This window comes from Propithecus coquereli, unplaced genomic scaffold, assembly GCF_000956105.1.
Source record: "Propithecus coquereli isolate 6110/MARCELLA unplaced genomic scaffold, Pcoq_1.0 Scaffold73, whole genome shotgun sequence".
Taxonomy (NCBI): domain Eukaryota; kingdom Metazoa; phylum Chordata; class Mammalia; order Primates; family Indriidae; genus Propithecus; species Propithecus coquereli.
Genome location: NW_012153396.1, coordinates 4,537,154 through 4,561,065, shown reverse-complemented (window position 1 = coordinate 4,561,065; position 23,912 = coordinate 4,537,154). Strand labels below are relative to the sequence as shown.

General features: G+C 37.3%; 1 protein-coding gene across 2 annotated transcripts in view; it reads left to right on the top strand.

The window, feature by feature from the left end:
- The first annotated feature begins 9,082 nt into the window (after positions 1-9,082).
- Positions 9,083-23,912, top strand: part of PCGF6 (polycomb group ring finger 6) — a 37,606-nt gene continuing 22,776 nt past the window's right edge. Inside the window, exons 1-7 of one of the 2 annotated variants that reach the window (XM_012661672.1) lie at positions 9,083-9,442; positions 10,484-10,583; positions 10,670-10,766; positions 11,685-11,740; positions 11,838-11,897; positions 12,869-12,977; positions 18,119-18,205. In XM_012661672.1, the coding sequence (XP_012517126.1) occupies positions 9,083-9,442; positions 10,484-10,583; positions 10,670-10,766; positions 11,685-11,740; positions 11,838-11,897; positions 12,869-12,977; positions 18,119-18,205 (869 nt within the window). The remainder of the gene's footprint in view (positions 9,443-10,483; positions 10,584-10,669; positions 10,767-11,684; positions 11,741-11,837; positions 11,898-12,868; positions 12,978-18,118; positions 18,206-23,912) is intronic. The other variant, XM_012661673.1, reaches the window with a different exon arrangement.

Here is a 23,912-nt window from a genome sequence, read left to right as displayed (position 1 = left end):
CTATGGGGTCTACCTCTTACTTGGCTTTGTCTCTTAAATTCCAAAGGGTCTAGGGTTGGTACTTCAGCTGAGGTTACCCTATTCCATGTACAATGGTTTTTCTGTTACACCACAATAGAAATAAGTTTATTGAATACCTGCAAAGCCCACTTTTAGGTTTTTTTTTTTTTTTTTTTTTGAGACATAGTCTCACTGTGTTGCCCAGGCTAGAGTGCCATGGCGTCAGCCGAGCTCACAGCAACCTCAAACTCCTGGGTTCAAGCAATCCTTCTGCCTCAGCCTCCTGGACTACAGGCACGCGCCACAATGCCTGGCTAATGTTTTCTATCTATTTTTAGTTGTCCGATTAATTTCTTTCCATTTTTAGTAGAGACGGGGGTCTCGCTCTTGCTCAGGCTGGTTTCGAACTCCTGAGCTCAAACAATCCCCCCGCCTCGGCCTCCCAGAGTGCTAGGATTACAGGCGTGAGCCACCACGCCCGGCCTACTTTTAGTTTTTGATTCCCTTTTCCTCTTCCTTTCTAATTGCTGCTCCCGTTCTTCCACTCTCTTCCTGGGATACTTTAATGTTGTCATTGTGGATCTTGTTCCTTTGTAGGAAACCTGCTCTTTCCCTCTGGATGTTTCTCTTTCTCTTTGATGTTTTTTTCATTTCACTGTAATGTATCTAGGATTGGATTGTTCCTGTCTATCCTGATAGGTCCTTTATGCACTCTTTCAATCTGAGATTTTTTTTTCCTTAATTCTGGGAATTTAACAAACATATCTACACATATTTCTTCCCAATTCCCCCCTTCTGGTATTCTTATTATGTAGATACTGATACAGTTCTATGCTAGGTCAGTTAACTTTCATATTTTCATCTGTTTACATCCTCCTAATGCCTTCTAGAAGAGTTTCTCTACCCAATTTTTCAGTATAGTAATGTATTCTTGGCCTAGATCCATACTGCTACATAACCCATTCATTGAGTTATTTACTTCAACCATTATATTTTTCATCGTATTTTGACTTGGTTCTTCATGATTTATTGTTCCTGCTGCAAGTAACCTGGTGGGGAAATTTCATCCCCTACTTGGGGACATTTGGAAATGCAGTAACCCCCACCCCAAGTTGTGACAACCAAAAATGTCTCTAGACACTTCCAAATATCTAGGAAATAGCAGATAGCAGATTTATATGTTTATATATCTCAGGATGAAATTGGGAGAGTGGATTGGAGAGAAGCAAGGCTAGAGATAGCGAATTCAGTTGGGAGACTATTACAATAACCTGACCTGCACTGGCCACAACCCTCGGAGCCACCAGCCACGTGTAGCAATTGAGCACAGCTACTGAATGTGGTGAATCTGAACTGATGTGTTCTGTGAGTGCAAAATACACACTAGATTTTGAAGACTTAGTACAAAAAGAATGTAAAATATTACCAATTTTTAGATTGCCAGGTGTGGTGGCTTGCACCTGTAATCCCAGCTACTCTGGAGACTGAGGCAGGAGGATTGCTTGAGCCCAGGAGTTCAAGGCTGCAGTGAGCTGTAATTGCACCACTGCACTCCAGCCTGGGCGACAGAGTGAGATCCCATCTCTAAAAAAAAAAAAAAGAAAGAAAAGAAAAGAGACAAATATAATAATTTTTATATTGATTACATGTTGAAATGTTTTGATATATTAGGTTAAATAAAATATTTCATTAAAATTAATTTCCTGTTTCTTTTTACTTTTTTAATGTGGCTACTGGAAAAGTTTTAATTACATATATGGTTTGCCTTATATTTCCTTTGGACGGTACTGATCTAGAGCAGCAGGTTTCAAACACTGTTGCACATGTTTCACAATAAGAAATACATTTAACATCATAACCCGGGACTCACATATGTACATGGATATCTGTAAGTGAAACAAAAGCTCTATGAAACAATACTGTGTATAATTACTGCATGAAATGTACTGCACTCTGATATTTGGTATTCTTTAAAATATTGAGTGTATGCTATGATGGTTGCATAGTTCAGCAGATTGAATCATGAAGAAATTTATCATTTGCCTGACGTATCTGGGGAAAAAACATTCAGTGTGACCCATTAAATTGATTTTAATTTAATTAATTTCAAATTCATTTGCAGTTTGAAAATCCCAGGCTAGAGCAGATAGTTATTATTATAGGCATAGAGGAGGATAGGTGAATAGATTCCTAAAATATTTAGGTTTTGGAGAGACACAAGAGTTTGCATTTGGATTTGGGAGATGAGGGGAAAGATTGTGTCAAAGATCATTTCCAGGCATTTGACTTGGGTGACTGAAAGGATGATGATATAGTCCCCTGAGAATTTAAGCTTGTCAGGGTGGAAGATTATGAATTCACTTTTTGACATGTTGAGTTTAAAGTCCCTGGAGGATGTGCCAGAGCTGGTAGGCAGTAGACAGTTGCATATGTGGCTTATGAGTAAGTAGAAAAATATGGGCAGGAGATAGGAATTTGGAAATCAGCATGCAGGTGGTCACTGAAGTCATATAAATGAATAAGATTACTCCCAGAGAGTGTGGAGAGGAAGAAGTGAAGAAGATCTGGAACAGAACTGAGGAGCATCCATATTTCAAGACAAATCCAGGGCCCACTCACTCTCTTGTTCGTTCTTTCTTTCTTCCTTCCTTCCTTCCTTCCTTTCTTTTTCTTTCTTTCGACAAGGGTCCAGCTATAGTGCACAGTCTGACCTCAAACTCCTGGGCTCAAGCAATCCTCCTACCTCAGCCTCCTGAGTAGATGGGACTGCAGGCACGTGCCACCACCGCATCCATTTACTTGTTCTTGAAATTATTTTTTCTCGGAGTCCACTTGCTCAAGGCTTCTTGGGCATGGCTCCGGGTAAAAATCTCTTTAATATATAAAATAAATAAGTAAATATTTTTAAATAAAAGAAAAAAAAGAAATTATTTTTTTTCTTGAATTTTGGGACCCAAACCTTTCCTAGCTGTCCTCCTTTCTCTGGCCATTCCTTGAATCTTCCATTTCCACGACATCCTCCTCTACCTCACTTTTATTTTTTTCCATATTTAATTTATTTTTAAATTTTTTGTCTATTTCATATTTATAGGAAAGTTGCAAGAATAATACAAATAATTCCAAAGTACCCTTCACCCACATTCCCCAAATGTTAACATTTACTACATTTGCTTTATCCTCTTTGTGTGTGCGTGTGTGTGTGTGTATTTTTTTCTAAACTGCTAAGAGTAGGTTGCAGACCTCCCTTTACTCTTAATTACTTCAGCAAGTCATTCTCTTATATAACCATAGGACAGTTATCAAAGTCAGTGAATAAACGTTGATACTACTATTGTCTCATCTATAGACCTTATTCAGATTTTTCCAATTGTCCCAATAATAACCTTTATAGGCAAAGAAAATGCAAGATAATGCATCGATTGCATTCAATTGTCATATCTCTATAGTTTCTTTTAATTTGAGTTTTTTTTTATTTTATAACTTTGACATTTCTAAAGTGTACAGGCTACTTAATTTGCAGTGTGCCCTTCAATTCAAGTTTGCCTTATGTTTCCTCATGGATAGATTCAGGTTATGCATCTTTGGCAGGAATATTACAAGAGTGATGCTGAGTTCTTCTCAGTGCATCCTGTCAGGAAGCACCTGCTATTGGTTACTCTCATTACTGTCAATGTTAAATTAACTTTGATAATTTGGTTATAGTGGTGACTGCCAGGTTTCTCCACTGTGAGCATATTATAGGGAGGTATGTTGAAACTATGTAAATATCCTATTGCTCCTCAAACTTTCACTTACTAGTTTTAGCATTCATTGCTGATTCTTTTGTGCATCCACTATTAATATGATGTTAACCAAATGGCGATTTTCTAATTCCATCGTTTCCTCTACACTTATTAGTTGGTTTTCTAATGCAAGGAAGAACTTTCCCTTCTCCCTATTTATTTATTCAGTTAGTTATATCAGTGTGGACTCATAGAGTCTCAGTATATTCAATAAATTATAATCTGTTACTATCTTTTTTTTTTTTTTGAGACAGAGTCTCACTCTGTTGCCCTGGCTAGAGTGAGTGCCGTGGCGTCAGCCTAGCTCACAGCAACCTCAAACTCCTGGGCTCAAGTGATCCTACTGCCCGAGCCTCCCGAGTAGCTGGTACCACAGGCATGCACCACCATGCCCGGCTAATTTTTTCTATATATTTTTAGTTGTCTGATTAATTTCTTTCTATTTTTAGTAGAGACGGGGTCTTGCTCTTGCTCAGGCTGGTTTCGAACTCCTGAGCTCAAACAATCCGCCCGCCTCGGCCTCCCAGAGAGCTAGGATTACAGGCGTGAGCCACCGCGCCCGGCCTATCATCATTTTTATTTTGCTATTCAGTTTGTCACAAGTTTGACCATTAGGAGCTCCATCAAACTGGCTCCTGTGTCTTTTTGACAGCCCCATCATTTTTTGAGCATTTCTTTACTTTCTAGCACAATGAGACATTGTAGGCTTCCTTTGTTTTGTCCCTGTCTCAGACCTGGAATCAGCCATTTCTCCAAGGAATCCTAGTTCCTTCTAATGGTATTAGAAATCAAGATCAGGGTGCTATGTGGGTAATTGCCTATAGGCCCTTTCAGTGGATAGAGCTGATTTATATACATCTAAATCCATTTACCCATCTATCCCTAAATTCACCTTGAATACTTCTGATTCCAATCCAGTGAAGCAGAGTTTATTTTATCCATTCCCTTCTCCATATTCCAACAATGAGAAATCTGGCTTCCATTGTTCACAATATACTTACTTACTCGCTCAGTCTTAGAATGTACAGAAAGTAGCTTCAGAATTGCTTACCCATGTCTCTTCAAAAAAGAAGCCTACTACTGATTAGAGTTCAATAATTTTTAGAATGTTGGCAGTTCTTGTCTTGCACAGTAGTGTGGGACTATACGAATAACTGTGCAAGTTGAAACCATGCAAAGTGATCTTAATAATCAATGGGAAACATTATGATTTTTCCATGACCTTTAAAAATGTCAAAATATTAAACACTCAATTATTGTTGGTTATAAATGTATAGAGATGAAAAACATAGTAAAACTAATATTTATTTGGTACTGTAACTTAAAACATTAGAAACATTGAGGATTAAAGTGCTTTGTTTCTTTGTTAAAAACTCATCAAGAATAGTTTGAAAAGTGCTTGCCTTCTTCTCATATAACTTACCATAGAGTAAGAGCATCTTCTCTGTGCCTTGGCAAATTGTCATACTCCTTTCTTAGTTTGGATCACCTTCTAAAATTTTATCTTTTACGCTTTCGATGTGAAATGTCTCTGAGAGCTTCTTTAATGTGAAGGTTTTTGCTGGCAACACTTCTTCTAGGACACCTTTATCCTTTTCATCCCAACCAATTTCCTCATTTATGTCCATAAGTTTGTCTTTACTAACTCCATTTACAGGCTATTGGAATTTCACTTCCAATGTTATCACTTTTCCTCTCTTTCCTATACTTTCATTTTTTTTGGCCAATCCCTTCTTCTGATTATTCATTTTTATAAAATGTCATGTGAGTTTATCACTGACAGACAAGGAGAAAAGACAACTACAACTGAATAACATAAGTGTGCTGACCAATCACTAGCTGACTTTGAAAGAAGTGAAATGATGATTACTGATTAGGTTGTGTTTCTGTTGTTCACTTAGAGATTGTGGACTGAAGAGCTGGTTGCAAAATTTATACTTTATGTAATCACCCATAATTAATATACTGTGATTACTGAAATTTGTGTTATTGGGGGACTGATGTTATTTAATTAAACTGTAACTGTAATTGAAATTCATGTATATCGGAACTAAGCAAAGCAAGAACTTTCTGTGCTTTTGTCTTTAGCCTGAGAGTATGTAGTCCAAATCCTGTGCTCAAAAGTAATTTGGGTTAATTTCCCCTACGCCCCTTGGCAGTGGTTATCTTATTCATTTTAAGTATGGTTTGATTCATTTATTTCTCTTTGCATTCAGTTTTAGAAGATTCCCCCATCCTTGTTTTTTTTTTTTAATGGGAAAGCCAGGACTATATACAAAAAGATATATTCAGAAAAATGTCATATCCATTCTCTCTGTCCTTTTTCCATCCCATTCCAATCACACCCAGAGGGTAACTAATCTCATTAGTCTCTGGTTTATCCTTTCTGTGTTTCTTGTTCAAATGCAGATATAATATATGTCTATTTTCTTCTTTCTTAAACAAAAGGTGGCATACTATACATACTCTTTTGTACTTCGCTTTTTTTTTTCACTTAACAATATATCCTGTAAATCACTTCACAATAGTTTTTAGAGAAATTCCTCATCTTTTTTTTTTTTTTTCAGAGTTACATAGTAGTTCATCTTGGGATGTTCAATTGTTTATTCAGCTACTCTCCTCTGTATAGGCATTTAGTTCCCAAATATTGTGTAATTACAAACAATAATACAGTAAATAATCTTTTGTTTATTGTATGATCTTATGTATTTTTGTATTGTTGGATTTTATCTACAGAATAAATTCCTTGAAGAGCGATTGCTAAGTCAAAAGATAAATGCACATTTTGTTTTCCCATTTGTCAAATTCGCCTTGATGAAGTTTGCATCAATTTGCAATACTATCAGCAATGTACAAGAGTGACTATTTCCTCACAGCCTCATCAACAGAGTGTGCTGTTACTTTTTAAATATTTGCTATTCTGATAGGTGAGAAATGATATCTCAGTGTGGTTTATTATTATTATTATTTATATATAGTAAAATAGACTTTTTTTGATGTGCAGGGTTTTTTGTTTGTTTTTAGGGACAAGGTCTTGCTCTGTCACCTAGGCTACTGTGCAGTGGTTCAGTCATAGCTCACTGCAGTCTCAGACACCTGGGCTCAAGCAATCCTCCCGCCTCAGCCTCCCAAGCAGCTGGGACTACAGGTACACACCACCACATTGGGCTAATTTTTCTTATTTTATGTAGAGATGGGGGTCTCACTATGTTGCCTAGGGTTGTTTTAGTTCTTTATAGTAAGTATGTATTACTGGTTTTTTTTTAAGAGACGGGCTCTCACTCTGTCACGCGGGCTGCAGTGCAGTGGCCAGATCATAGCTCACTGCAACCTCAAACTCCTGGTCTCAAGTAATCCTCCTGCCTCAACCTCCTGAGTAGCCGGGACTATGGGCATGTGCCACCACAACCGGCTGATTTTTCTATTTTTTGTAGAGATGGGATCTCAATATGTTGCCCAGACTGGTCTTGAACTCCTGGACTCAAGCAATTCTCCCACCTCGGCCTCCCAAAATGCTGGGATTACAGGCATGAGCCACCACACCCAGCTGAGTGTGTATTATTTTTGTATTGGGGTATGATGTATATAAAACATAAAATTTACCGTTTACTATCTTCCCAAACTGAAACTCTATATGCATTAAACAGAAATTCTCCATTCTCCCTCTCCCCAGCCCCTGACAGCCACCATTCTACTTTCTGTCTCTATGAATTTGAGTACCCTAGGTACCTCATATAAGTTGAATTATATAGTATGTGTGCGTGTTTGTGTATGTGAGTGATAGAGCGAGAGAGAGAGAGAGAGAGAGAGAGAGAGAGAGAGAGAGATTTTTTTTGCAAAGAATTTCCTTACAAGATCATGGCAACTGGCTGGACAAGTCCAAAATCTATAGGGCATGCTAACAGGCTGGAAACTTCTGGGCAGTCCACCTGAGAAATTTCTTCTTCCTCAGGGAAACCTGTTTTGCTTTTAAGGTTTTTCAACTGATTGGATAATGCCCACTCAGATTATCAAAGATAATCTCTTTTGCTTGAAGTTAACTGATCATCTACAAAATATCTTCACAGCAACACCTAGGTTAGTGTTTGAATAACTGGGTAGCTGTTACAATGTGGAAAAGTTAGAAGCTATGATTTTATCTAATGTAATTATGACGAGGCTCTTACATACTTAGGTCTTTATAAGGAGAATATCACGTGTATTAGGTCTTTCTCTTTCAATTTCTCTCTCTCTCTCTCTCTCTTCAGTCATCCTCTTTCAATATCATAATCAAGTTCCCATTCCTAATCCTCTGAAATCTACACTTTAGTATCTGAAGCTTGAAAAGACTTTGGTACTGCAAAGGGAGAGGTGGGGGTCTGGTCCCAGGAGCAATAGATATATCCAATCTGATTCAATTTTCCTCAAGCAAGCACAAGTGTCTTGGCTAACTCATCAGTTCCCTAGGAAGTACGTACGCCACTCCCAAATTAGCATTAATTTTGTTCAGTAACAACATATTCTTCTCTCAGATGTGACTTTGCCCCCAGCATCATTTTGTTAGGGAGCATTTGACTTCCTGAATCTGGCTTGCAGGCATCATGACATTGGTTGGCTTTATCTTAGTCAGCAAGGGTAATATAAGCCAACCCCAAACCTCTTTCCTAATACAATTAGGGGCGGGTGGGATGAGCGTGGGTAGGTCTCCGTTCCGTCTACAGTAAATCCCCAATAAATGTTTGTTGAATTAAATATAATTGACTTTTCTTTATGTGATGGGGTATCACGGACGGTCTTCGAATAGTGATTAGATTTCCATCCCGCGTCAATACAATATGATTCCTCAAGATAAATAAACTTACATATTTCAAAACAGAACTTCATGTTATACTTCCTAACGGAAATAATCTTGGATGGAGCTGATTTGCCACAGACTGAATGCATCCTTGGTACTCAAATGGAAATCATCATTATTCGTAATGTAAAGTCATATGGCACCTAGTTCAGGGCTCTGTGAATAAGTTGATGCAAACAGAATATCGTTGCCTGAAACGGTACCAATTTCGTTGTTTCTAAAGGGCGGTGAAGACAGCGTCCAGCTTTTCAAAGGGAGAGTGGAGTGCGCTTGCGTTAAGGTGCGGCCGCAAGCTGCGCCCCGCACACCTGGGCAGCCCGGCCCCGCCCCGCCCCGGCCCGGCGAGGCCCGAACCACACTTCCCGGCGGCCCTGCTGGCCTTCTGCGCCTGCGCGCCCGCCGCGAGGGAGGGAGGCCGAATCCCGCGCTCTCCAGCAGCCGCGCCGCGCCTCGCCTCTCTGGGACCATGGACGGGGTCGTGGCGGCGGCGGCGGGCAACGCGGGCGCCGCCAAGGCCGAGGGAGCCGCAGCCGTGCCGCCCCCGCCCCCCGGATCCCCGCCCGCGCTCACCCCCGCTCCCGCCGCCGGCGAAGAGGGCCCGGCGCCTCTGCTTGAGGTGGGGGCTCCCGGCTGCTCGGGCTCCCGACCCCCCGAGCTGGAGCCTGAGCGCGGCCTGGGCCGCTTGCGAGGCCGCTTCGAGTACGAGGACGAGGAGTTGGAAGAAGATGAAGAGTTGGAGGAGGAGGAGGAAGAGGAGGAGGAAGAGATGAGCCACTTCTCGCTGAGGCTGGAGGGGGGCCGGCCGGACTCGGAGGACGAGGAGGAGGTACTTAGAGCCCCCGGCGGACCAGGCCGGGCCTCGGCGGTCGGGCCCGGGCGACCCTCAGCGCGCCGCCGCAGTCCTGGGCGCCGGCGTGGATCGCGCCTCTCCCTGCGCGCGAGGCTCCGCGTGTGCCGCGGACGGGCCCCTGTCCCGGCCCGATTTTCTGCCGACTTGTTTTGTGAGGCTCCTGCCAGTCACTTAGGCTCTTCGGGTCCCACTCATTCATTCTGTAAATAATTATTAGGGGTACTGACTGTCAGGCGGGTTAGGCGCCTAGGGTACCGTGCAGGAGCTTACGGTCAAAAGGGAGAAATAGTCACTTTCTACAGGGTGCTGAGAGAGTGCTGACCTCCCCCACCTGCTCAGTCTTAATTGCAAAGATTTTTTTTTTTTTTAATGTGGTAGCGCATTCTTCATCAGTTTAGGTAATATCCCTGGCCAGTCAGAATTAATTTATTAAGCTTGACCGCCAGGCTGGGCGCAGAGGGTCACGCCTGTAATCTTAGCACTTTGGGAGGCTGAGACAGGAGGATCGCTGGAGGCCAGGAGTTCGAAACTACAGCCTGAGTACCATAGGGAGACCTGGTTGTACAAAAAATACAAAAATTTGCTGGGTGTGGTGGCACGTGCCTGTGTCCCAGCTACCCAGGAAGCTGATGCAGGAGGATCCCTTGAGGCCAGGAGTTAGAGATTGCAGTGAACTATGACGCCACTGCACTCCAGCCCAAGCAACAGAAGAAGACCCTATCTCGGAAAAAAAAACCTTGAACACCAGTATCTGGAAAGTTTGCCCATTTTGTAAGTAATTCATAAAGTAACATGCATCTCCTCTGGCAATATACCGTATAGCCAAGAGAATGAAATCCATTTGAAACGTTGGTTTATATTGTGTTACTGTAACTTTCAGCAGTATTTTGAAGGGTTGGAATTATGTTTCCATGTTGGATTTAACTTACGCATTGTTTATAATGAAACTTTGAGATAGGGTTTAAGAGTTGGAAGGCAGGAACTTGTATTTTAAAACTATTTCAATTGCATTCGCAGCGCCTGATTAATCTCTCTGAGCTGACCCCGTACATCTTGTGTTCCATTTGCAAAGGTTACTTAATAGATGCAACTACCATTACAGAATGTCTTCATACCTGTAAGCATACAGTTCACATTTCTGAATATTTTCAATTTTGAAATGTCTTGAAAGCATCCTAATTTCAACATTTTCTTTTTCAACAGTTTGTAAAAGCTGCATTGTAAGACATTTTTACTATAGCAACAGATGTCCCAAATGCAACATAGTAGTACATCAGACACAACCTCTTTATAACATAAGGTAAGAGGAATATATGAGTAACAGTTGTGTTTTAAGTATGCTTTTTCTGAAAGCTTGAAGTTGTTTAGTTGGAATAAATTCTGGACCTTCCTCAAAATTAGAAGAGAGGGAACTACATATTCTTTTAAGGAATACGTATAGAGCACTTACTATATACCAGGCACTGTGATATCTGCTGGGGACTTAAAAAAAAGAGGTACAGGCCTCTTTTCTTGAGAATTTTAATTCCGTCACTCAAGTTAATGAGGCTAGTTTAGATGTGTTGTTTTCAGTATACAGGTATTCAGGATTTTTTTTTTTTAAGGAGTAATACCTGAAACAAATGGCCTCTTTAGTAAAGCCTATCTGTCATAGGTCATTGTGGCATATTAATCACATTTTTCAGTTCATGCTCAGTTTCTTTCTTTTCTTTTCTTTTCTTTCTTTCTTTCTTTCCTTCCTTCCTTTTTTCAGACTATCCTCCATAACTATCGGTTTCTTAAGAGAAGAAAGAAGAAAAATACTAAAAGTAGATTACTTTCATTTATTCAAGTACTATTAAGTTTTTACAACCTTCAGAGAAGAGTGCTTTGCAGGTGATACACAGAAGTTCAAAATACAGTCTCTGCCCTCGGGCTCATATTCTTAGGAAGGAAATAAGATTAATATACGCAAAACAATTTAGTGAACCATTCAAGAATCTATGAGTACTTATGATTACATATAATTATTTGTGGTTCTCTTAGGTGAGCTAAATTTTAGGGGTTGTTAGTGCTACCTAAAAATAACTCACCTCTGAGAAAGGCCATATCCACTCCCAAGAGAAAACACAGTTAACTCACTCTGTTAACTCACTCAGTTAACTTGCACAGTTTACCCACTGTACAAAAATATATTTTTCTGAATTCTGAGGTATTCTCCATCCTTTCCTTTTATTAGGTTGGACCGACAGTTACAAGACATAGTGTACAAATTAGTGATCAATCTAGAGGAAAGTAAGTTTCTTTTTTTACGTAGTTGTGAATCCCAGAATCTCTGACTCTACTAGTTACATTTTAAGTGTAATTTAGTCTGTGTTTTATCATTTTTTAGGAGAAAAAAAGCAAATGCATGATTTCTATAAAGAAAGAGGTCTAGAAGTACCTAAACCTGGTAAGTTTGGGTGTATACCATAATGTATTTATAGAATTAAAGAATACTAGCAATAAAATTTGTGCCTTTTGAGGTTCATTTTGGGGATAACTGGTCATTATATGATCAAAGAAAGAGATTTTGAAGGTAATTCTGTGTTTTAATCCAATTTATTTGTTCGTAAGAATTAAAGCATGTAGGTTCTGGAGCTAGGAGTTTGTTCCTAGCTCTGCCACTTTATTTTAAGGTTAATAGGTATGCTAGGTGTAGGACTTCAGCAAATTACTTCAATGTCTGTTTCCTCATCTATAAAATAGTGATAATAATATCACTTCCATTTAAAAAATATATATGTGTATATATATTAAGTAATACAAGCACTTAAAACAGTGCCTGGCACATAGTAACTGCTCAAACATTTGTTTTTATGATGATGATAATGTCTCAGAATAGAAGTCAGATAGATTTGGGTTTAAATCCTGGTTCTTCCACTTACTATACTACCTGGGTGACCTTAGACAAATTGCCAAATCTCACTAAGTCCCAGTTTCTTTATCAGTTTAAAAAAAAAAAAAGAGTAGGAGTAATAACCTATATCATGGGAATATGGTAAGGATTAAATGCGATGATGCATGTAAAGTGCTAAGCATGAGCTCTGGCACATAGTAGTGCTTATACAGGGTTATCTACAAATGTTGCTGTTCTCATGAGCTCTCTGTGGCCCTGATGAACCAGCCACACATGTCTGTCTTCTGTTGCAGAGTGGTCCCCAGGCTTGCCTTTAATTTTACTGGGTTTGACAGGTTAGCTGATGTTATTATTAAAGAAAGGGACATTGTGTGCTTTATGATCTTTTAAATAGTTAAGTAGTTTTTTTTTATTTTTTAATTTAATTTTTTTATAATTTTAATACCTATGTAATTATTTTTTTGAAGATCTCAATTTACAAAGTTTTTATTCTAAATTAACTTTTTTGTTTGGCTATCGAATAGCTGTTCCACAGCCAGTCCCTTCGAGCAAAGGAAGATCTAAGAAAGTCCTAGAATCGGTGTTTCGTATTCCACCTGAACTTGATATGTCTTTATTATTGGAGTTCATTGGGTGAGTACTCTAAAAATCAACCTTTTCACCTTAAAATAAAAATTTTTAAAAAGACTCGACAGTTATGAAATCATCCTGAACTCGGGTAAAATCAAATTTTCCTGACATCCTTTTAAAAATTGTGAAATATTTAAGACTTAGAGTAGTATAGTAACCTCTGATATTCCCATCTCCTGACTTAAGAAATAAACTATTGCCAATATAACTGAAGCCCTTTGCTACCTCTTCTATTCACTCCCCATCCCTCAGAGATTAATAACCACTCTCCTAAAAATAATGTTTGTCGTTCACATATTTTTTTTCATATGGTTCCCGTATGTATACCTATTCCTAAGCAATATGTAGAATTGTTTTTGCCAACTTAAAAACTTTACGTGGTATACCATAAGTGTTTTCCAACTTGCTTTTTTCACTCAACATTGTGTGATTCATCCATGTTGAAATGTGTAGCTCTAGTTCATTCATCTTCACCATTGCCTGATATTCCATTAAATGAATATATCTTTTCTTTTTTGCTATAAATGTATTTGTACGTATCTCCTTGTGTATATGTGAGACAGTTCTCGAAGGGTGTAGATTTGCTGAGTCTTAGGATATGTTCGTCTTCAACTTTACTTGGTTTTGCCAAATTGTATTCCAAAGTAGTTGGGTATCTTTCTAATTCAAATTCATCCACTGTAGCATATGGTATCCTCCATTATAGCGCAACATTGTTCAACAAACTACCATGGTCACAGAGTTGGCAGACTGTAGTTTTCAAATACTTACCTTACAGAATAGACTAATGAATAATAAACTTTCTTTTCATGGAAAAACCTAGATTTCCCACTTTGTGTTACTGATGACTATTTTACTTCTCAATCATTTCCTCCTTATAACTCTGTCAATATCATTTATTTAGTATCTAACTTGTGCTATATAGTATTTCTCTTTATATATATTCATCTTGTATTCTCAACTGGTATTAAGAACCCTCAAAGAGGCAGGAAACCTTTCTTATGCCTCCACAAACCCATAGTAGTGGTTGATGATAAGGAAATAAAGATCCCTTTGGAGAAATTAGAAGAAACCATGTAATTCCAAAACTTAATTCAGCAGTTTCTGTTATTAAAGAGTGTGTTACAATTTAAATTATTCATAAGGGAATTGGTTAAATAACAGTACATCCATACATGAATATGTGCTAATATAGTAACGTGTGTGCCAATGTGGAACAATCTCCAAGATGTGTTAAATGGAAAAAGCAAGGTGCAGAAGAGCAAGGCACATGTACCATGTTCCCACTTATGTCTTTTAAAAAGAGGGTGGTGGAAAATATATGCATATACATATGTTTTTTTATGGGCATGGACCATTCCTGAAAGAATATATAAGAAAATATTAATGGTGATTGTTCCTAGGAAAGGGCACTGGAATTTGAGTCTAGGATAGGAAAAAGTCTTACTTTTCATTGTTTGAATTTTTACATGTGACCATGTGACTTTCAATGACTAGTTAATTCAAATTTGAAAATCGAGAGGAATTTATATTTCTAAAAAAATTATTTTGAGGAAATGTAACATTTTCCACTAATGTACAATGGGAACTTGGAATCAGTTTTTTCTACCTTTTTGGAAAAGTGGCATATTGTAATGCAAGGATGGCATATATGTGGTGGGTGTGCCACCATTTCCTCTTTTTTTTTTTTTTTTTTTGAGACAGTCTCACTGTGTTGTCCAGGCTAGAGTGCCGTGGCGTCAGCCTAGCTCATAGCAACCTCAAACTCCTGGGCTCAAGCGATCCTTCTGCCTCAGTCTCCCGAGTAGCTGGGACTACAGGCATGTGCCACCATGCCCGGCTAATTTTTTCCTATATATTTTTAGTTGTCCAATTAATTTCTTTCTATTTTTAGTAGAGATGGGGTCTCGCTCTTGCTCAGGCTGGTTTCGAACTCCTGAGCTCAAACAATCCGCCCGCCTCGGCCTCCCAGAGTGCTAGGATTACAGGCGTGAGCCACCGCACCCGGCCCATTTCCTCTTTCTTTACTCACCACAGAAATCAATAATTAATCATGGCAGGCTTTCCTAATGAGGGAGACTTGACCACGTTCTTCAAGGCAGGCATTACCAGTTATCAAAGTTGTTACGTTATTAACACATTCCCTGCTGTAGACGAACAAAGCCTGACTTGAAATAAAATAATCTGGATTTAAGTCCTAGCTCTGCTGTTTTCTAGCTTTGTAACCTTGAACAAATCATTTTTTGTTCACTCATAGGATGTATATTAAGGTCCTACTGTGTACCAGCACAACACTACTAGGTGCTGGAAATATAGTTTGAATAAGTCAGTGTGGTCCTTGTCCTCATGAACTTTCAATTTTAACTTCTTAGAGCTTCAGCTTCCATATCTGTAAAATGAGAACATTGAACCTTACACATTATTGATTATGGTGGGTATTCTGTCTACCTTATAATATAGTCCTTTTTATGTTTTTATTTCCTCCCAACTCCATATGCAAAACCTTTACATGTTTTTAAATGGGTAACGGGGAAGAAGCTTCTAGTGGCAAGGAGTCCTTTTGAAGTCACCAGTTCCTAGGGTTAAATCCCCAAGTTTTCACAATGTGGAAAAGCTTTTGTGATGCCACAAAAGTCAGGCTACTAGGGGTAACCCATGGGAAGCTCTTTCATAACAGGACAAGGGGCAGATGAGTTTTAGCCTGATGCAAGCACAAGGACAAATTTGCTCCAGCTGTTGACCCTGCTTGAATTAAAGGAGAAAAAACACTGAGGTAGGTTCAGCCTGTGCACAGTAATTTTTTTTAACCACTGGAATATGAAATTAGATTTCATGTCTAGATTGGTTGTGCATGTTTTGTGATCTTAAGGTAGTCTCTTATCCTTTTTGTTCTATAGTTTCTATATGTAAAGTATATTATAAAAAGATAGCTGGGCACAATGGTGTGCACCTATAGTCCTAGTTACTTGGGAGGCTGAGGTAGGAGGATTGCTTGAGCCCAGGAGTTCAAGTCCAGCCTGGGCAACATAGCAAAAAAAAATCATAAAAAGAAATAAGACAGGCAATATGGTGCATAAAAAGAGCATAGTTTTTGAAGAGTCTAACTCAAGGGGTATAACCCTTAGGATGTAACTTAACTTCTCTGATCTGATCATCAGTTTTTGTATTTCTAAACTGGGGGTTGTAGTAGCAACTCACAGGATTGTTGTAAAACAATATGATATTCATAACACGTCTAAACTGTTACCAATATGTGAATATCAAAGTAATGCAAGGTCATTCAAAAATAAAGGTTAAAGTGATCCATGGTGCTCTAATATGTACAACATTTGCACACTGAAGAAAATGGACTCACATGAGTGTGATAAGGTAAAAATTTTTTGCAATTTTAAGCTCAGTGGTGTTTAGTAAACCAAGGAGGCAGTATCCCACTGTATGCTGCCTTAGTCCAACTAGAGTATTGTGTTCAGCTCTGGGTACCACATTTTAAGAGAGATGTTGGTAAACTGAGGTATAATAGTTAAGGTTTGAAAACATATGTGGTAGTGGAACAAAAATATTTTGTCCAAAAAAAAAAAAGCAGTAAGTCCCTCAAGTTAGTTTTAAATCTTTAGAGGGTTGCCACATAAAAGAAAAATTGGTCTAATTAACAATACCTAAAGGCAGAACTATGACTACTAGGTATAAGCTACATACAAGCAAGTAATTTCTAACAACATTGCTCACAAAGAGAATGGGCTGACTTGTCAATTAAGAAGCTCTCTCTTTAGATATTCAGGCAGAAGTCAGATGTCCATTCACCGTATATTCTACAGAGATCATTATTGTAATGAATGGGAAGCTTTATAAGATTATGTTATAATCTTAGAATTGTATTTATGTGTATATTTAATATATGTATATCTTACATTTATAAATATAATTCTGTTTATTTGTAATATATAATTTATGGTTGTATACTTATATAAATTATATATTTATAGTGCCTAAATTATATATTGTATTTATATAGCTCTATATTTTTATTACAAAGAATACTCTAGAGATGATGCAATTGTAATCTCACCTGTTCTTTACAACATGATAAGGAAGAAAGAAGATGGGCTTTGATACTGGGTGTACCTGAGTTTGAATTCTAGCTTTATCACTTAATAGCTCTGTGTAACCTGAAGCAAGTTACTAAACCACTTTGTGTTTAATTTTCCTCATCTGCAGCACAGGGATACCAATACCTGATTTCCAGGGTATCCGTGAGGAGTAAATGAAAAACATGCATAATATATGAAGACCTAATAGAATATCTGGTACATGGTAGATTCTCAACAAAAGTTAGTGCCCCTTGTCTCCCTCATGACTTAAAAGTAATTAATTTAGATTTAATCAGTAGATCTCTTTGGGCTTCTAGGTGAAAGGCAAACTGAGTAAAATCATGCCCAGGTAATTATGCTGCAGGGAAAACAATAGGAAGTGTAGCAGCCTTCTTGTAAGAAATTTTATCTTGTAAAGGGAAAAAAATCGCATTAATTATGATTTAAACTAAAAAAGGAAATTGTACTTTAAGCTGGAAAATGTTAAAATGCTAAATAGGGGGAAATCTAAATATTAAGAATATACTTTTTTCCTGGGGATCTATTGTATAATGTGGTGACCACAGTTAATAATAATGTATTGTATAACTTGAAAATTGCTAAGAGAGTGGATCATAAATGTTCTTACTACAAAAAAATAAGTATGTGAGGTGATGGATATGTTAATTTGCTTGGTTTAGTTATTTCTTTAATCATTTCACAACGTATACATATTATATCAAATATCCCATTGTGTTCTATAAATATATACAACTTTTATTTGTCAGTTACACCTTAATAAAGCTGGAGAAAAGAAATAAATCCTGATATGTTTTGCATCAAAAAAAATGTATACTTTTCACTTCTGAAATTAAGTATGAAAAGTAGTGTAAAATACTGGATAAAACTGCCTTTGCCTTACCACTAGGTGGCAGAAACAGTTACATTTATTTATTTTGTAAAGGTTTAGGTATGAATTGATGTTTCTCAAATATTTATGTTATTTTTATGTTGTTTTATGATTAAACATGTAGTTTAAAATATTAAATATTGATTAATTTTGCTCTCATTTTTCAGTGCTAATGAAGGCACGGGACATTTTAAGGTATTTTACTTTTATTTTTCATTTATTTCACAAGAGGACTCTGTAGTACACAAATTTGAGTCAGATTAGCAACCAAGTGGAGATCGTCTTCAATTACAATAAAAATATTTTATAAATAAAAGTTATTTAAATATGAAGCACATGTAATAATACTCATAATAGGTTTATGAGGAAAAGTTATTAAGTAGGGATTTGTTATTCAGAATGGTGGTCTGAAGAAAATTAAGTGAATACTTTTTAAAACTCTAAAAGCAAATGCTGTGTTAATTTGGTCATAAAAAATATTTCAAAGCATTTTTTGCATAGTTGGCATTTAGAGTTAAATATGAGCTTAAAATTTTATTTGCATGTAACATTTTTGACTCAAGTTGACTTGTCCTAACTTGTTACTTCAATTGTTCAGTAAGAATGAACTCCTTTGTAACATATTTAAGTTCAAAGTTGTTTTAAAGGCTCCAGAATCACAGGTGCCATTGTATATAGCATTACTATTAATACTATAGTATGAGTCATTCAGGAAAAGGTAACTTAAAAGGGGTAAATCAGGCATTATAGTTGGAATTGTAAATGTATAAAAAAAGGTGACTTTGATCTGTTTAGATTTTCAGTGACTTTGTCAAAGTCTGTCCTAAAAATTGGGTGAATCGTACCTGGTTGGATAGAGTGTACTGTTTTGCTTTGTGAGCACACTAGCTTAGAGATGTGAGTTAAAGCATAGGAATAGATAGATAATTCTCTGGATTAAGTATATTATACATGTTTCTCTGACATCAGTGTGATGGAGAGAATGCAGAGTTAAGTCCTCATGATTTTTGGTAACTTTGAACGTCTTCTAAGTTGTAAAGTGTCAAGCTAATGGTGATTAACTTGAGAAAATTGTTTCAGAGCAATGTGGTGGGTGGGAGAATGACAGATAAGTTTCTGTATGGTTCAAGCACAGGGTAATATGCTGTTAGTGTTCCCTGAAGACATCTATCCAATGAACTGTGGTAGCCAGACAGGCCAAAAACCTCATGAAGAAAGAACTAGAGAATGGAAATATTAGACTACTATTGCCGCAAAAGCACATGTGCACCTAGAATATTTATATATTAGTAGTTCTGATCTTCACATATCAAAAAATCTGTGATGACAATACCATCTGTGAAGTGTTCTTGCCAAAACAAATGTGAAGGTGATTGTGCTTCTAGATTTAATTACTGATTTATAGGAAATACCAGGGACAAAGGAACATTAAATGACACTGTGGGAATATAATAAGCCAAATCAAGACTGGAAAACTACATGGCAACCAATTCTGTTTCTTCAGCAAATAAATTAAAAAGGAAGGAGGTGAAGAAGGAGCCTATAGATGGGACCTGTTGATTAAGATAGTTCAACGTATAAATTAATTGCTATGTATGAAGCTTATTTGGATTTGATTTGAAAAATAAGCTGTGAAAAAAAAGAAAACAGTATAAAATTTTTTGAGATAAAAACCCCAAATTGGAAACAACCCAAATATCCATTTGAATGGATAAATAAAATGTATTTTCATTGAAAACATTATGCTAAGTGGAAGAAGCCAGCCACAAAAGGCCATCCATATATTATGTGATTCCTTTTATGTGAAGCAGGGAAATCTATAGAAACATAAAGTAGATTAATGGTTGCCAGAGGTTGGAGAAGAGATGAAATGGGGAGTGACCTTTAATTGGTACAGGTTTCTTTTTGGGGTGATGAAAATGTTCTGAAATTAGATAGTGGCGATGGTTGCACAACTTTGTAAATATACTAAAATTCATTGAATTGTACACTTTTAAAGGGTGAATTTAATAGTGTGTAAATTATATCTCAATAAAGTTGTTAATTTTTTTTTTTTTTAAGAACTAAGCCAAGCTGGATATGGTGGGGTGTGCCTATAGTCCTAGCTACTGGAGAGGCTAAGGTTGGAGGATCGCTTGAGCCCAGGATTTCAAGTCCAGCCTGGGCAACATGGCAAGACCCTGTCTCTTAAAAAACAGAAAAAGAAAAAAACTAAGCCAATAGAAACTTTGAATAGAAGCATTGTCTGTAATTTGCTTGATATAAATATTTTGGGAATATAAAAATGTAACTGGTAGATAATATATGTATAAGTTAGAATTTTAATTTGAGTCCATCACCGATTATTTTATTTGTTCACTCATTCATTCATTTAGAGACAGGGTCTAGCTCTATCACCCAGGCTGGAGTACAGTGGCGCAATCATAGCTCACTGCAGTCTCAAACTCCTGGCTTCAGGTAGCTGGGACTATAGGCACGTACCACTATGCCTGCTAATTTTTTGATTTTTTGTATAGGCAAAGTCTCACTATGTTGCCCAGGCTAGTCTTGAACTGCTGGGCCCAAGTGATCCTCCCTCATTGGCCTTCCAAAGTGCTGGGATTAGAGGCGTGAGCCACTGTGCCTGGCCTTCACTGTTTCTTAAAACACTGTTTTTATACTTTTATATATCTGTGAGTTCAAATTAAACCCTGCTCACTAGAATGATGCCCAGTTAAACTTTTCACCATGTAGAACTGTGGCATGAAACTTACAAGTTCTGTTTGCTACATTTAACTTAAAAGTGTTCCACAGAGTGGTAATAATATAGTACAAAATCATTTTCCTAGGAGTCTTTTTTTTTAACGTTTTACTACAGAAAAATTTTAACATACTGAAAAGTAGACAGAATGAACTTCCATGTATCCATCATCAGCTTCACCAATTGCTAACTAATAGCCAATTTTATTTCTTCTATTCCCATCTACTTACCTCTCTTCTGGTATTATTTTGAAACAAATCACCAGCAGTATCCTAATTTATCTGTAAATATTTCAGTATTCTTAAAGGATGAGTCTCTTTTTTTTTAATGACCATGTAGCATATCTTAAAAAGTCACTAAATGGCAGCCTCATGAAAGATAAAAATAAGTTGGCAGAACTATTTTGGACTAAGGAAATTACAGAGGCACGATACCCAAAAGTAATGTGTGATCCTTCTTTAGATCCTAGGTCAAAATAAGAACAATTTATATAGGATATTGTTAGAACAATTGGAGAAATTTGAAATTTGGACTTATTTAGATAATTATTATTACATTGTATTAATGTTAAATTTCCTGAATACTTCTATAATTTTCCTGATAATTATATAGTAGTTATGTGGGAGAATTCCTTATTCTGAGAAGATAACTGCTGATATATTTCAGGTAAAATATTTCATTGTCTGTAAGTAACTATCAAGTTGTCCAAGAAAAAACACATACACATACACACCCATACATAGGAAGAGATAAAGCAAACATAGTAATATATTAACAGTTGGTAAACTAAGTAAAGGGCATCGGAGTGTTCATTATACTATTCTGACAACTACTTTGTAAGTTTGTCATTTTTCAAAAAGTTGGCGTGGGGAATGAAAAAAATGAATAATTTGTTATTATCAAATGTTTGGTTAGTGTTCAAAATTTTAATCATTTCAATTGTAGGGCACTTAAAAAATGTATCCGATCAGCCATGGAATAGTGTGGGTTTTTTTTTTTTTTTGAAACAGGGTCTCCCTCTGTTGCCCGGGCTAGAGTGAGTGCCATGGCGTCAGCCCAGCTCACAGCAACCTCAGACTCCTGGGCTCAAGCAATCCTCCTGCCTCAGCCTCCTGAGTAGCTGTGACTACAGGCATGTGCCACCATGCCCGGCTAATTTTTTCTATATATATATTTTTAGTTGTCCAGATCATTTCTTTCTATTTTTTAGTAGAAATGGGGTCTCGGTCTTGTTCAGGCTGGTCTTGAACTCCTGACCTTGGGCAATCTACCCGCCTCGGCCTCCCAGAGTGCTAGGATTACAGGCATGAGCCACCGCGCCTGGCCCACACATTGCTATTTGTTGATCTTTAAATTTCTTTTCTTCTTCTTTTTTTTTTTTTATAATTCATTGTTGACAAAACAGAATCACTTGTCTTGTAGTTTCCTACAGATTGAGTTTTGATGTTGCATCTTTGTGAAATAATTTGATATATTCTTTTGTCTTCTCTCTTTGTCATAAACCAGTAGTTAAATATAAGTGTTGGTCAGAGAGGTTCGATTGGGGGGGAGCAAGAATACATCGTAAGTGATGGTGTTTTCATTCATCAGGAGGCATATAATGTCTTTGTCTGTGTCTCTTTGTAATGTTAGCAGCCGTTGCTGCTCAATTGTGTAAGTCTGGCTAACTAGAGATTGAAAAATGATGCTGTCATTCCTTCTTTTATTATATGAAATAGTTCTATAAGGAGAAACTTCTCTTTGTCTATTTGGTTACCCAGTGGTATGGTTCATATACTGTACCAGTGGTACATTAAAAGCAGGATAAATGCTGATTATTTCCCTTTATTTATCAAGTTCAAAATAATGGTTTGGTTCACTAGCATACTCCAGTTGTGGTCAATTAGGTTTTGTTTTGTTTTGTTTTTCTACTTTATTATGTGGATTTAAACACACTATGTAATCCATTTCAGTTACTATCTTTATCGATGTTGAAATTATCCTATCTTGTCATAGTCTATGATAGCTGCCTGGCTAGACTATGACAAGATACTATATGCTATAATAAGATGGAAGATAAGATATTCCAGGCTTATCTTGTCTGTCTCTTGCCCCAGATATGGAACCAGTCATTTTTTCAAGGGGTCCTAGATCCTTTTGGTGGTCATTGGTATTTCCGAATCATAATGTGGTTTGCCTTGCTACTGGGTTAGTCACTGTTTCTAGGCCTTTTCACTTGACCGAGGTAGGAATATTTTTCAAGGTAAAATATATCATGTGTTGATACTATCTTTTTATTGAAAATTAATAAAAAAAATCTCTCTACAGATCTTAGACTAGCTTATTTCAACATTCTTATCAAATTAACCTTTTGTGTTATAGATGGCAGGAAAGATTGCTGTACTTAAAGAAGTTGGGATCTAGAAATTTTTTTTTCTGTTTATTTGCATATAGTAGGAGGCTATTAGGTGTCATGGGAAAAAATAACAAATTGACCATCTAGCTGAGAACTGGTTTTGTAGCCTTAATGAAAAAAGTCTTCTAAAAAACTGGGTCTGAATTTTATGGGGGAAAAACACCCTGTTAATTTGTGAGTATGAATTATGAAGACTCAGGTTAATCATGTGATGAAACTTAGTTTTGAAAGCCAAGACAAATTCTCTTTCTTTTACATATTGGCATACCTTATAATTCTGTTGTGGGTGATTTAAGACTTACATTATTGATAATGTTAGCTAGATTGGATTAATTTAAGAAATGGTTGGAGTGAGGTACCCACCAAGAATTTAGAAATCAGGGAAATTGGATTATCTTCTGCTGATATACCTGAAGCCTGCCGTTAGGGTGGTAAACTCCAGGAACTGGCAGGCAGGCAGGCAGGCAGGCATCTACTTAGGTTATCCAGAATAGCAGCAAGGCTCCCGATGGGATTCTCATGCTAATCAGGCAGTGCCACTTGCAGTGAGGTACTTTCCCTGGGCCGCCAATGGGGCACTGCTCTATTTCCTCATTAGGGAGATTGCCTATCTTTGTGAGGTATCCATTCCTATACCCACATTAAAAGAATGTGAGGACTTTGCCATTTTTTTCTAGATTGTAGGAATGATCATGCCACTGCATTGCAACCTGGGTGACAGAGAAAGACCCTGGTTTTTTTTTTTTAAAAATTGTTGACATCCTTTTCAGAAAGGGGAAGCTAAACAGAATTTCTGTTTTTCTTCTTTGATATGTAAATTATTAAT